General features: G+C 40.4%; 1 protein-coding gene across 1 annotated transcript in view; it reads left to right on the top strand.

Moving 5' to 3' along the window:
- Positions 1–15,805, top strand: part of LOC308512321 (centriole and centriolar satellite protein OFD1-like) — a gene marked incomplete at both ends in the record, with an annotated part of 142,593 nt that overhangs the window by 93,239 nt on the left and 33,549 nt on the right. The window contains 1 exon segment of the mRNA XM_081082101.1: positions 13,523–13,621. Coding sequence (XP_080938227.1) covers positions 13,523–13,621 — 99 coding nt within the window.

The raw sequence follows: 15,805 nt of genomic DNA, 5'->3' as shown, positions 1-15,805 counted from the left end.
GACAAACACGAGTCCAAATGCTACCTTGAAAATCTGCAAGTTGCATCTCTAAATCATCAATTTGCATCCATTGGAAATTATTCAATTCCAAAGTACTGTAAACTACATCCAGATACTTAATTATTTTAATGGTCTGTTCTAGGCTTCTAAATTGGTTGAATCTTTCGCTGAACTGTTCAAAGAACGTGTTTACTATATTCTGGTACATAAGTATAGACTCCATTACACTTGTAGTAGCCTTCTCGAAATACTTTTTCATCTGAGGAAAATACGAGTTTTAGTTTCAATATCTCGCTTGAAAATTTTAAGTTTACTTTCAGAAGATTTGATGTATCCAAACATAACGTCAATATTTTTGCCAAAACCTTGTAATTTTAAGTTCAGTTCATTCATATGAACAGAGAGATCTGTAAAAAACATCAAATTGCTGACCGACTTATGATCATTGATCTGAGGAAAGTTTGCCAGATCCTTATTCTCAATAAATACCATAATTTCTTCAAAGCACTCCACAAATCGCTCAAGTAGTTTTCCTTGACTTAGCCATCTCACACGATTGAACATCAGTAGTCCACTGTAGGTTGAATCAACTTCCTGTAAAAGTACAGAAAATTCTCGCTTGTGAAGGGGTCGAGAAGCTATAAAATTCACAATTTTTGTTACAACTGACATTAAATCATTCAATTCAGAGAATCCCGATTTGGCACACAACACCTCCTGATGGATAATGCAATGAAAAGGTGCAAGTGGATGTCTAATAGCTTCCATAAACAATTTCAGGAATCCCACTTTTTTCCCACCATCTTTGGTGCCCCGTCTGTCGTGACTGACACAATTTTAGAGATATCAATGTTTAGGACACTGAATGTTTTTATAACAACTTTACATATTTGGTTTCCTGATGTACTCATTGGCACTTATTCTAACTTTATCAACTCTTCTCTCATAGTGAGACCATCAGAATATCTAGCAATAATGGCCAACCGAGCATATGATGTGACATCAGTAGTTTCATCAAGAGAAATCAAAAAATATTTACATCTATTTAAGTCTTTTTTTTATTGACTTTGTACGTTTTTGTCAAGATTTGTTATTCTACCTTTTTTTTTTAAATTAAATCTTTATTGTTCAGATTATTACAGTTGTTCCTCTATTTTCCCCCCATAGCTCCCTGCCACCCAGTTCCCACCCCACCCTCTGCCCTTACCCCCACCCCCTACTGTCCTCACCCATAGGTGTATGATTTTTTTTTCTATGTCCCTGATTCTATTATGATCACCAGATTATTTATTCACTTGATTCTTAGATTCACTTGTTGATAGATGCATGTTTGTTGTTCATAATTTGTATCTTTACCTTTTTCTTCTTCTTCCTCTTCTTAAAGGATACCTTTCAGCATTTCATATAATCCTGGTTTGGTGGTGATGAACTCCTTTAGCTTTTCCTTATCTGTGAAGCTCTTTATCTGACCTTCAGTTCTGAATGATAGCTTTGCTGGATAAAGTAATCTTGGTTGTAGGTTCTTGGTATTCATCACTTTGAGTATTTCTTGCCACTCCCTTCTGGCCTGCAAAGTTTCTGTTGAGAAATGAGCTGACAGTCGTATGGGTATTCCCTTGTAGGTAACTGAGTTTCTTTCTCTTGCTGCTTTTAAGATTCTCTCTTTGTCTTTTGCTCTTGGCATTTTAATTATGATGTGTCTTGGTGTGGTCCCCTTTGGATTCCTTTTGTTTGGGGTTCTCTGCGCTTCCTGGACCTGTAAGTCTATTTCTTTCACCAGGTGGGGGAAGTTTTCTGTCATTATTTCTTCAAATAGGTTTTCAATATCTTGCTCTCTCTCATCTTCTGGCACCCCTATAATTCTGATGTTGGTACGCTTGAAGCTGTCCCAGAGGCTCCTTACACTATCTTCGTATTTTCGGATTCTTTTTTCTTTTTGCTTTTCCAGTTGGGTGTTCTTTGCTTCTTCGCATTTCGAATCTTTGACTTGATTCTTGCGCTCCTCTGGTCTGCTGTTGGGTGTCTGTATAGTATTCTTTATTTCAGTCAGTGTATGCTTAATTTCTAGTTGGTTCTTTATCACAACATCGAGGGTCTCATTAGATTTCTTGAGGATCTCACTACATTTATCGGCGGTCTCACCAGTCTTTTCGAGGGCCTTACTAAGTTTATCAGCAGCTTCTAGACAGTTCTTGAGAGACCTTAAAAGTGTGGTTTTGAGCTCTATATCTTCCATTTCTGACATTTGCGTCCTATTTCTTTGCCTCCGCATTTTTTTATCTTTTCTTGGTGCACCCCCTAGTGGTCTTTGTGCGCAGTCTTGTTGTAGTTAAGCCTTGATTGTTGTCGGCAATACCGGGGGTGATTTGGCCTCCAGGCTAACTGGCTATGAGAGCTATTCTGCCTTTGATAGTATTTCTACTGAGTGGTAACTTAGAAATTCTTTTAATAACATCATCTTTTTTTTTTTCATATCGTGAAATAGAGCTGGTGCACCTCTTAGAAATGTTTCCTTACTAAATTCTCTGTCACTGAGGGTTTTTTCCATGCTGAGCTATGGAGAGAGCAATATAGTAACTTGCTGATATTAAATTTGTAGAGCATCTTACAAATTTAATGATGGAATTTGATTGACTTTTATAGAGGTGTAGCTGCCTAGAAATGCATTCCTTCCTCTCATCAATACTTTTTTTCAAGAACTGACAATGATTAGTTTCAAAATGTCTCTTTACATTCCACGTTCTGCTTACTACTGTTTCATTAAACACTATGCACAATGAATTGTTGTTTCTGTTGACAATCCCGTACATCTCAGTGCATATGTCTTTTTAAGGGTCGGCTACTGCTACTTCCACTTCCCTTATCATTCAATCTTGCTTTTTTATTTTTTTGATTCTCCATCACAAGGCTGCAAAAATAAACATAAATGACGGCATTTTTTATAAAAGGTTGATAGTTTTCTTACCTATTAACTTTTTGCAGTGTTGTTGCACTGACTCCTGTTGCAAAACAATTCAAAAACAGTACGTATAACCAACAAATATATGGTGCTGTAATCAATTATCTGACACTCAGAATGTCTCGTTGAGCACTGTTGCACTGTATATCTTTTTGTTTTTTTTTTATTAGGTAAGGTATTACAAATGTGTCCTCTTCCCCCCCATTATCCCCAGCCTCCCCAACCTCCCCACACACTCATGCTCCCATCCCCCTGTTGTCCATGTCCATTGGTTTGGCTTATATACATGTATACAAGTCCTTCGGTTGATCTCTTCACCTTACCCCCGCCCTCCCCTACTTTCCTTCTGGGGATTGATAGCCTGATTGCTGTTTCTCAGTCTTTGGATCTGTCCCTTTTCATCAGTCTATGTTGTTCTCTATAATCCACAAATGAGTGAGATCATGTGGTATTTATCTTTCTCTGACTGACTTATTTCACTTAGCATAATGCTCTCCAGTTCCACCCATGCTGTTGCAAAAGGCAAGAGTTCCTTCTTTTTTACCGCAGCATAGTATTCCATTGTGTATATGTACCACAGTTTTCTAATCCACTCATCTGCTGATGGGCTCTTAGGCTGTTTCCAAATCTTAGCTATGGTGAATTGTGCTGCTATGAACATAGGGGTGCATATATCCTTTCTGATTGGTGTTTCTGGTTTCTTGGGATATATTCCTACTAGTGGGATCACTGGGTCAAATGGGAGTTCCATTTTTAGTTTTTTGAGGTGGCTACATACTGTTCTCCACAGTGGCTGCACCAGTCTGTATTCCCACCAGCAGTGCAGAAGGGTTCCTTTTTCTCCACATCCTCTCCAACACTTGTTGTTTGTTGATTTTTTGATGATAGCCATTCTGACAGTTGTGAGATGATAACGCGTTGTCGTTTTGATTTGTATCTCTCCTATAATTAGTGACTTTGAGCATGTTTTCATATGTCTTTCGGCCTTCTGTATGTCCTCTTTCGAAAAGTGTTCATCTAGGTCCGTTGCCCATTTTTTTATTGGATTGTTTATCTTCCTTTTGTTAAGTTACATGAGACCCCTGTAAATGTTGGAAATTAAACCCCTGTCGGTGGTATCATTGGCAAATATGTTCTCCCATACAGTGGGTCTTCTTGTTGTTTTGTTGATGGTTTCCGTTGCTGTGCAAAAGCTTTTTATTTTGATGTAGTCCCATTTGTTTATTTCCTCTTTAGTCTCCATTGCCCTAGGAGCATTATCAGAGAGGAAATTCCTTGGGCATATGTTTGCAATTTCGCTGCCTGTGGATTCCTCTAGTATTTTTATGGTTTCCCATCTTACATTGAAGTTTTTATCCATTTTGAGTTTAATTTTGTGTCTGGTGTGAGTTGGTGGTCTAGTTTCATCTTTTTGCATGTATCTGTCTAATTTTCCCAACAGCATTTATTGAAGAGACTGTCTTGACTCCATTGTATGCTCTTGCCTCCTTTGTCGAATATTAATTGGGCATAGTGGTTTGTGTCGATTTCTGGGGTCTCTATTCTATTCCATTGACCTATATGTCTGTTCTTGTGCCAGTACCAAGCTGTTTTAAGAACAGTGGCTTTGTAATACAGTTTGATATCTGGTATTGAGATCCCACCTACTTTGTTCTTCTTTATCGGGATTGCTGCAGCTATTCGGGATCTTTTTTTTATTCCAGATGAATTTTTGGAACGTTCGTTCTAGATTTGTGAAATATGCCATTGGTAATTTAATGGGGATTGCATTGAATCTATAGATTCCTTTGGGTAGTATGGACATTTTGATGATGTTGATTCTACCAATCCATGAACACGGTGTGTTCTTCCATCTGTTTCTGTCTTCCTCTACCTCTGTTTTCAGTGTCCTGTAGTTTTTTGCATATAAGTCTTTTACCTCCTTAGTTAAGTTTATTCCTAGGTATTTTAATTTTTTTGGTTCAATGGTAAATGGGATTGCTTTTGTAGTTTCACTCTCGGTAAGTTCACTTTTGGTGTAAAGAAATGCCATGGATTTCTTAGCATTAATTTTGTATCCTGCTACATTGCTGAATTCATTTATTAAGTCTAATAATTTTTTGATGGAGTCTTTTGGGTTCTGTATGTACAGTATCATGTCATCTGCAAATAAGGACAGTTTTACTTCTTTTTTTCCAATCTGGATGCCTCTTATTTCTTCTTGTCTGATCGCAATGGCTAGTACTTCCAGTACTGTATTGAACTGGAGTGGTGAGAGGGGGCATCCCTGTCTTGTTCCTGATTTTAAGGGGAATGATTTTAGTTTTTGCCCATTGATTATGATGTTGGCTATTGGTTTGTCATATATGGCTTTTATTATGTTGAGGTATGATCCCTCAATTCCTATCTTGCTGAGAGTTTTTATCAAGAAAGAGTGTTGGATTTAGTCAAATGCTTTTTCCGCATCAATTGATATGATTATACGGTTTTTTTCTCTCAATTTGTTTACGTGATGTATCACATTTATTGATTTGCGGATATTGTACCATCCTTGCATCCCTGGGATAAATCCTACTTAGTCATGGTGTATGATCTTTTTGATGTACTGCTGGATCCGATTTGCTAGGATTTTGTTGAGGATTTTGGCATCTATGTTCTTGAGGGATATTGGCCTATAATTCTCTTTCATTGTGTTGTCTTTATCTGGTTTTGGTGTTAGGGTGATGCTGGCTTCATAGAATGAGCTGGGAAGTGTTCCTTCCTCTTGGATCTTTTGACATAGTCTGAGGAGGATAGGTTTAGTTCTTCCTTCAATGTTTGGTAAAACTCCCCTGTGAAGCCGTCTGGCCCCGGGCTTTTGTTTGCTGGAAGCTTTTTGATTACTGCTTCGATTTCCTCCATAGTTATTGGCCCATTGAAATTTTTAGATTCTTCCTGATTAAGTTTTGGAATGTTGTATTTTTCTAGGAATATGTCCATTTCCTCCAGGTTGTCTAGTGTGTTGGAGTAGAGTTCATAGTATTTTCTAACAATCCTTTGTATTTCTATGGGGTCTGTTGTTATTTCTCCTATTTCATTCCTGATTTTGTTTACTTGGGTCCTCTCTCTTTGTTTCTTGGTGAGCCTGGCTAGAGGTGTATCAATCTTGTTTATCCTTTCAAAGAACCAGATCTTGTTTTTGTTGATCTTTTGTATTGTTTTTTTTGGTCTCTGTGTTGTTTATCTCCGCTCTGATCTTTGTTATTTCCTTCCTTCTGCTTAGAGTGGGCTTTTTTTGTTGCTCTCTTTCTAACTCTTTGCGTTGTAGAGTTAGGTCATTTATTCTCATTGTTTCTTGTTTCTTGCAGTAGGCTTGTAGAGCTGTGAACTTCCCTCTCAAGAGTTCTTTCACTGTGTCCCATAGGTTTTGGATTGTTGTGTTTTCATTTTTGTTTGTTGCCATGATGTTTTTTATTTCTTCTTTGATCTCTCTGGTAACCCAGTCGTTGCTTAATAGCATGCTATTTAGTCTCCATGTGTTTGATTTTCTTGGATTGTTTTTGTTGTAGTTGATTTCCAGTTTTATGCGTTTGTGGTCTGAGAAGATGCTGGATATGATTTCAATTTTCTTGAATTTGAAGAGACTTTATCTGTGACCCAGTACATGCTCTATCTTTGAAGATGACAAATGTGCAGTTGAGGAGAATGTGTATTCTGTGGCTTTGGGGTGAAATGTTCTGAAGATGTCAATTAATTCCATCTGATCTAGTGAGTCATTTAGGATTGATGTTTCTTTGCTGAGTTTTTGTTTAGAGGATTTGTCCAATGGTGATAATGGGGTGTTAAGGTCCCCTACTATGATTGTATTGCTGTCAATCTCTCCCTTGATCTCCTCCAGAAGTTTTCTTACATATTTGGGTGTTCCTATATTGGGTGCATATATATTTACCAGAGTTATTTCTTCTTGTTGGACTCCTCCGTTTAGTATTATGAAGTGGCCTTCTTTATCTCTTTTTATGTCCTTCACTTTGAGATCTAATTTGTTAGATATAAGTATTGCTACCCCGGTTTTTTTTTCACTTCCATTGGCCTAAAAAACCTTTTTCCATTACTTCACCATCAGTCTGTGTGCGTCTTTTTTTCTGAGTTGGGTTTCCTGTAGACAGCGGATATATGGGTCATGTTTTCTTATCCACTCATTTACCCTATGCGTTTTTACTGGGGCATTTAATCCATTTACATTTAAAGTTATTATTGATAGAAACTTGTTAGTCACCATTTTTGATCTTTACTGTTGCGTTCCTTCTTTGTTTCCTATTTTTTCTTTTTACAGCAGACCCTTTAGCATTTCTTGCATTGCTGGCTCGGTTGTAATAAACTCCCGTAGACCGTTTTTGTCTGTGAAGCTCCTGATTTGACCCTCAATTTTGATTGATAGCCTCGCTGGGTACAGTATTCTTGGATTCAGACCCTTCCTTTGCATGACTTTGTATATTTCATTCCATTCCTTTCTTGCCTGATGTGTTTCTGTTGAGAAATCGGTCTCTAGTCTGATGGAGGATCCTTTGTAGGTAACTTTCTGTCTCTCTCTGGCTGCTTTTAATATTCTTGCTTTGTCGTTGGTGTTTGCCAATTTAATTATTATGTGCCTTGGTGTCGGTCGTTTTGGGTTCATTATGTTTGGGACTCTGTGAGCTTCTTGGATTTGTGTGAGTTTTTTCTTCCCTATCTCAGGGAAATTTTCCGTTATTATTTTTTCAAACAGGTTTTCTATTCCTTGCTCAGTTTCCTCTCCTTCTGGGACCCCTGTTATTTGGATGTTGTTTCGTTTAGTGTTGTCCCAGAGTTCTCTTAGGCTGTCCTCATGCTTTTTAATTTTTTTTTCTAGAAGCTGCTCTGTTTGGGTATTTTTTCCTACCTTGTCTTCTAGCTCGCTTATGTGGTCCTCTGCTTCTCCTAGTCTACTGTTGATGCTTTCTATTGAGTTCTTTATAGCAGTGATGTCATTTTTCATTTCTTCTTGGTTTTTCTTCATTTCCTCTTGGTTCCTACACATATTGTTGAATTTGTCTTCCATTCTTTTCATCCACCTTATGGCCATTTCTCTGATTTCTTTCTTTGACAGGGTGCTTGCCTCCATTGCCCCCATTTCGTTTACTTCCTTTTCTGATGATGCCTGTTTTTCTTTCATATGTGGGTTGGTTCTTTTTTCACCATGATCTCTCTTCTCCAGGTGTTTGGTTATGTAGTTCTCTTTCTGATGCGTTGATTTAAAGGCACAAAATACAACACAACAAGGCACAACATACAAGGCACCGAAAACAAATGTATTTACGATATTAATAACCCCAAATAAAGGTGACCACTGAGCGAAGAGAATTAGGGGATAAAGAAGAAAAAAGAGAAAAAGATTAAAGAGAGAAAGAAAAAAACAAAAAGGAATGCCGAAATGAGATTGGGAAAAGGGAGAGAAGAAAGAAGAAAAAAAAAAGTGAGAGAATGAATTAGAGGTGGGGAAGAGGCTATTTGGGGAGAAAACTCTAATAGAACCACAAATAATCCCAATGAATTCCAGCAGCAGATCCCTGGAGATTAATGCAAACTACAATCAACCACTAATATCAGGCGAGGCAAGGGAAAACAGAAGCACAAAAATAACCAGAGAAAGAAAAAGCAAAACAGGAAAATAAAAATGAAAAACAAAACAATCTCCCAAACAAGCATAAAAAAAAATATACTCAAAATCAAGCAAACACTAGCAAAACGACAGACAGAGAAAAAAAATTGGGTAGTGAAGAACGAGAAGAGAGAGGTGTGTATGGATTTAGAGCAAGGGATTGGAAATTAGGTATATAAGTAGGGTGAAATTTAGACAGTGGGTAAAAAGAATGAATAGGGAAAATCTAAAGCAGGAATAGGGTAAGAGGAACAGGACAACAGAAGGGGAAAAGTGAGGAAGAGTTATGGCTTAAGGGTAAAGGTGAGATAGAGAGAACTGATGCTAAAGGAACGATGAAAATAGAGTGTAGAACACTAATTCCAAAATAAAATAACGAAAAAAAAATAAAATGACACTTGAAAAAGTGGTAAAATGATAGCAATAATACTGGCTAAAAAAATGTAGTAATTACAAAGGTAAAATCAGGTGATGAAAAAAAATAATAATAGGTTCTTTATGAAATGGTGAAAAAAGAATTAAAAAGAAAAAAAGATAAAAATGTGCAGTAGTGAAGGTGCTTCAGATCTTCTACTCTTCTTTTTGGCACGCCTTAGTCCTGCCAGGCATTTAGGAGATTGTTGAATTTCCCTGCGATACACTGTCCCTCCGTGCTGTAAACCACAGTCCTGATTTTAAGGCAGGTTGTATTTGTTTACCAGACTGCCTTTATTTGCATTTACAGAAGAGACAGTTCGTGGCTCTGCCTCTGGGTGGCAGTGTGTCTGGATTGACCTCCGAGGCTATAAGTCCTCTCTATCCAGTAGTTAGGGTTTATTTTCTCTATGTTACTTGAAACTGGTTTGGGAAAGTCCACTGCCCAGAGCTGGTTCTTTAATCATTACTCCCCGCTCTGTTTCCCAGGCTCCCCAAAAAGATCTTTCCCCTACAGGCTATGTGAATGACCCCACCTGGGGAATCCCATTCACTGGGTTTAATAATCAAACACACGGATCTAAGGGGAACTGTAACAACAAGAGCCTGAGAAGTTGTGCGAATTTGCAAGCCTCCACCTTCCAGGTCTGCGCACAGTCTCCACGCACCCACTCGCCCCTGGCACCAAGCACCCGGCAGACTGGCAGAATCCGAGGCTGCTTTTTTGCATCCAGTCCAGCTATGTGCTTATTTTTATCGTTCCCTTCTGCCAGCAGCCCTGTGGGGCCCCTTCCCCACTTGAGGGTCACGCTGGTCCCAAGGGCCACGGATTCTGTGGGGCGCAGATTTCACCCCGCGCGGTTCTCTCTCCAACCTGAATTGCAAACCGCACCTTTAGGGGAAGTCTAACCTTTCTGTGAGAAGAAGCAGTGCTCGTCTGAGTTCACGCAGTCACGCTGCTTGAGATCCCTTGTTTCCAGGTTAGTAGCTGATCTCTGGTTGTCTGTAACAGCCACTCAAGATGGCACAGTCTCCGCTGCTGAGCCGGCACACAGGGAGACGTTTCAGCCGCAGTCTCCAACCGTCCTTTTTTTTCTGGGAGTTCTCTGTCTTTCCCAGCTGCAGACTGTCTCTCAGCTGAATATCCTCTGCCTATTCGGGCTGTATGTTACCCGTTTCAGCTGCTCACCCTTATCTGCTCCAGGACAAGGCACAGGACACGTCCGTTTATACCTCCGCCATTTTTCTCCCCTTATATCTTTTTCTTCTAACCTTCCCACTCCTGTCTCCTAATGAACATGGCGATCAAGTGCGTCCGTTTGCCGAATGCACCCGAACGCACAGGAAGCTTACCCGAGGCACATGTTGACAATAATGAGGCCGTTTCCAGAATTGGGCATTTTGTCACTCGAGTAAAAATAAAGTGTCTTGAGTAAAGATTAATCTCTTTATAGTGCAATTCTTAACCTTTTCATATTAATGCCAATATTGGAACAGTGTATCTTGGATGTTTTCACAATGTATCTTTGCTACGCAACACTGATGTACATGCTTACATCTGGTTTTAGAATTGTGTAATTGATCATGAGTAACATGAGTAATAATATTACTCGAGTGATGCCCAGCTCTGGCCATTGCGAGAGACAAATATATGAATACGCAATTTTTTGTCTCTTTCGATGCGTGTCACCCAAAATGGTACGCGTGTCATAGGTTCGCCATCACTGGCCTAGAGGACTAGTAGGGACTGCGGTCAAGAATACACCTGGAAGAATCAGCTTTGAAAAGGATACTAAGACTTCTTTTTTCGAGATTACTGGAAGGAAGAGTGGAAGTGAATGTCCGAGTCAGGGGCGTGAGACAACCTCACTAAAATTGCAGCAGATGTGAGAATTAAGTGATAAGGAGAGGACCAGAGGTATGGAATGGCCACTGGGTGGCGGGGGGTTGCAGAAGGAGCAGAGCAGCTCTCTGAAGCTGATAGGATTCTCGAGCTGTTTTGAGGGTACTGCTGAAGTGGGCAACCTGGAATTGAAGTAGACCAGACCAAGTGCATGTAGGTGAAGAATTTCAAACACTAACACGAACCAAGTTTATGTGGGCTGCAAAACAAAAGCTTCAATTTTCATAGAAAGGTTTATTTCGATAAAGACATGCTGGATACAAAGGGCTAAAATAAATGAGTAATCGTTAACAAAAAATAATAGAACGTTTTAATAAAAATTAGTATTTTGCATTGAACATTAACTTCCCAGACACTGAATAACTGGACAGATTAATAAGCACAATGCAAATAAACCTACTTTTCTCATTCTCCAAAAGCAAAGTATTTCCTGTTGCACATACCAAACAAGTCAGTACAAGACTAATGATGTGGTCATCGGGTGCTAAAATATTGTCTGCTAGTATTAATGGAGAGAAATGGCACGCCTGCGCGTAAGGCGCACAAGGGAAATGAATGCAACACAATTATAATCAGTCATTAGCAAATGTAGTTAGTAATTAATAATTATGTAAATCAGGTTATTGTAAAAATCAGGTTACGAAATTTTTATTAATACGCTACATACTGTTATATTCGCTGAGCCACAAACATATTCATTGTGGGCCACGTGCGGCCTGTGGGCCATGAGTTTGACATGCTTGTTGTAGGTGATTGTTCTGTTGCAGCTCTTGGGAGGATTTGGAAGGTCATTGAGGGCAGAAAAATGGTCGTAGTTGAGGAGTGTAGCTTTATAGAGCTGAATTTATTTCATTTGAGAAAGGCAGCCTGTTTAGTTGAAGACATTGGGGTTCAGCATGATGGTGAGCGGAACCAGAGCAGAGTGTGGATGACTAATAATCCAGGAGAGAAGGGAGAGCTACGTGGCAGTCTCAGACATCAAGGAGTAAGTCTGGGGATACAGACAGATGGAAGAATAAGGGTGGACCAACAGGACAGAGTTGCAGGTTGGGGTTCTAGGTGAAGTTGGAAACCAAATGCAATGTGCTTCCATCTGAGCAAAGGCAAAGGTCCCTGCAGTAGAAGGGCCTGGGGCTTATAAGTGTCATCCATGTGGCCATTTGATCTTGTCACCCAGAAAATGACTGGACAGGACATGAAGAGGTTGAGGAATGGTGGGGAGTGCATGCCAGCAAAAGAGATTGGATTGTTTCTTTTGGAAAAACAGTTCCTTTCCCAAGGGTTGTCAGACCTAACTAGGTTGGGGTCATGGTTTCCTCAGCCAGGACTACTGATACCAGGAGATGGTTGAAGTTAAAAGGCTTCCTTCCAGTGTCAACCTTTCTTGGAGCTTCTCAGTAAAACCCAGTTATTAATGGTGACCACACCCCCTCTCCAATTTTTTCTGGCATTTCTGGGAATTGGGTTAATTTTAGCTATAAAAATAAATGGAAGCACTGGTCTTTGAGATGATGGGTTGTGTTCAGACTAACACTTTGAACCTTAAAATGAGTGAGTGACTAGATCAGATCAACCAGTTGACAGCCTGTCTCCATTCAGTCAGATTCTCTGAAGGCACTGGAGAAGCTTGGCATCCTCATAAAAGGCACCATACTTTTACTCTGCCACCCAACTGTTCACCCCCTTCTCTCCCTGATAAAACTGTCCTGTCCTTCAAACTTTAGCTTCAATGATGCTTCCTGGTGACGCCTTCCCTGAATCCCATTGATAGACTCATTTAGGCATCATTCCTGCCGTGGAGACTGGACTCTGGTTGTGAAATTATCACATTGTAGTATTATTTCTCTCTCCCTCAGTAAATTGTGAATTTTTTAAAAGATGGGGACTGTAGCTGTTCATCTTTTCATATCCAGCTCACTGTGCTTTTTGACATGATATTCAGTAAATCCTTGCTCAGTGAACACGCAAATGTAAGTGTGATCTATTTTTCACAGTTTCATTCCAGCTTGTTCATTCTGAGTCAGAACCGCCCATGAATTGAAACTTTCAGACGACTATTGAACCATGGGGATTCTACTTTGTTAAGTTCCCCCATTTTGTTTTTTGTTTTTTTTTTTCTGGAGAACTTACAAAAATGTTAAGGAAGTGTCAGGATATTCTGCACAAGGGATATTAGGGTAATATAGCGTAACAGTCATTGGGCTAGGGAAGCCATGGGCAAACTACGGCCCGCGGGCCGGATCCGGCCCGTTTGAAATGAATAAAACTAAAAGAAAAAAAGACCGTACCCTTTTATGTAATGATGTTTACTTTGAATTTATATTAGTTCACACACACACTCCATCCATGCTTTTGTTCCGGCCCTCCGGACCAGTTTAAGAACCCATTGTGGCCCTCGCATCCAAAAGTTTGCCCACCCCTGGACTAGGAGGTAAATTCTTGTGTAACTAGAATAGGCAAAATGCATACCTTGAGATGGAATGTTTTAAAAGTGAAATTGTTCCTCTAATTGTCTGTACTTTGTTCTCTGGAATGTAGGAAGCAGTCCATTAGTTCAAATCTGTCTTATTTTCCTCAGCTTGCTTGCTACAATTAATGCTTTCCTCTACAGATGGAAACAAAAGAAAGTTATGCTCAAATACAGCTTCTACTGGAAGATATCGATTTCCTAAAAGGCAGAGAAGCAGAACTGAAGCAAAGAATTGAAGCTTTTGATTTGTAAGTAATGTTTTCATTTTGACTATTCAGAGTCTGTGAGTTTAAAACAAATACTACTAATTATTCTAATGCTAATTGCCAAGTAGAGTTCTTGGATGTAAAGGTGCATTCGGCTAGTTTTAAAAGGCATAAGTTGAGAGAAACAAAGACTAGGATTTTGCTTTTGAAATATTAGTTATTGGGATGAAAAGCAGTGAGACACCATCATCAGGCTACAGTAAAACCAGACCAGTACTTTGAAGAAGCTAACAACTGTTAACAAATTATGTTCAGTCACACACTTATGTTTAGTCATTGAGATCTAACGGTTCCATGTGCATGTAGTAACTCAATGCAGTGGCTCTGACTTGATTTGTACTGGGTGATGGATGTGTGTGTACTAAGTGCTCACCACTATTTCATTCTTCACATTGTACCTGCCATTAATGGCAAGCTCACCAGTCTAGTTTATGAAACAGGTTTCATTTCCATTAGGTTCTACTGTTAGTTGACTCTTACTTCCTTAGTGGATTTGCCCTGGTCTTCATTAATGTGGTTAGATCATTTATATAGGCTTTAATTCATTTTATTTTTCATCTCTGCTACATTACTCTGTTCTAAGCAGTACTGAAGTGGTAAATTGATCATGACAGAAAAGGAAAGTGACAAATAAGCCATCGATTTTCAACTGGTGTGCTGCAAGAATATATAAAAGATGACATACCTGACTGTAGTCAAGGGCGTTAACCTCTTTTTCCTTAGATTTTCAAATAAAAAAAAAAGACAACAGTCAACACAAAATAGCGGTTCATTGTGAACGATTCAAAAATATACCTGTTGTGTTTTTTTTAAATGGGCAAATATATTTTTGGCATGCTGCAGAATTTTAGTAGTTTATGTGTGTCAGAGATAAATAAGGTTGAAAATCGCTGATATCTTACGTAATAAAAGCCTAATATGCAAATTATTCCCTCTACTGGAGTTCCACTGTGAGTTTGACCACTGGATCAGTCGATCAGTCACTATGACGTGCACTGACCACCAGGGGGCAGACGCTCGGACCAGTAGGTTAGCTTGCTGTGGGCACTGGTGGGCTGGACTGGAAAGTGAGATGTGAGGTGAGAGCTGTCAGGAAGTTCCTGGGGTTTGTCTTGAGCCCTGGGCAGAGGCAGGTGGGGGCGGGAGCCAGCAGGGACCGGGTGGCTGGGGAGGCTTCTATGCTGAGAGCCTGGACTATGCAGCCCTCCGCAGCCTGTGGCCTTCTCAGTGCTCAATTTATAATCTTCAGAGCTGCTTATATTTATTTAAGTTTCACTAACTACTCCAGGAGAGTGGGTAACACCATTATAGGGGGCAGGCCAGGCATAGCTGCCCAAAGCCAAGGTGCAGCCTCAGGCTCCTGGAACGCAGCTGAGAGGGGGGTGGGGCTGAGTCAAAGAAACTGAGTCCAAAACTTGAGGCGGAGGCAGCAAGAGGTGGAGGATGATAGCTGTGCAGGGGCCTAGAAAAGCTGTTGTGTGGGGACAGCCAAGGAACCCAGTGCCTCTCCCACGGAACAAGGTCTACATCCCTCCCTCCTCCTCCCGGTGACCTGTCACCCCAGCTCTTCTCCAAAGGTTGGACTTGGCCCACAGAGCTCTCCACCACTGCACACCCTGTACTGCCTTGTCTGCCCCACCCCACTCTGCACAGCCCGCTCCATTCCCACACAGCCTTTGGAGAGCTCTGCCCCCAGAGGAGAAAGTGGGAGGCTGCAGACAGGAGGTCACATGAGGAGGGGGCAGAGCAGGGCCCACCAAGTTAGATGGAGGGGAAGGAGGGAGAAACCCCACAGGACTGGGGGCAAAGACAGTCGGGGAAGGAGGGCCATGTGGAAGCTTTGCCCTTGGTTGAAGTAGAAATCCTGACCCCATTTTACAGACCGCAGCAGAGTGTGTGTGTGGGGAGGGTCAAAGCAAAAGAGGGTTTGAGGGGACTGGATGGAGAGCAGCAACGTTTGATTAATGGCCTACTTACTATTTTTATTGATTTCAGAGAGGAAGGCAGAGTGAGAGAGAGAGAGAGAGAAACATCAATGATGAGAGAGAATCCATCTCCTCCTGCATGTGCTCCATACTGGGGATTAAGCCCGCAATCCAGGAATGTGTCTTTGACCGGAATCAAACCTAGGACCCTTTAGTTCGCAGGCTGCGGCTGT

Source organism: Myotis nattereri (genome assembly GCF_964212035.1).
Source record: "Myotis nattereri genome assembly, chromosome: Y".
NCBI lineage: Eukaryota > Metazoa > Chordata > Mammalia > Chiroptera > Vespertilionidae > Myotis > Myotis nattereri.
The sequence above is the reverse complement of the archived record's forward strand: the minus strand, read 5'-3'. Positions and strand labels throughout refer to the sequence as shown.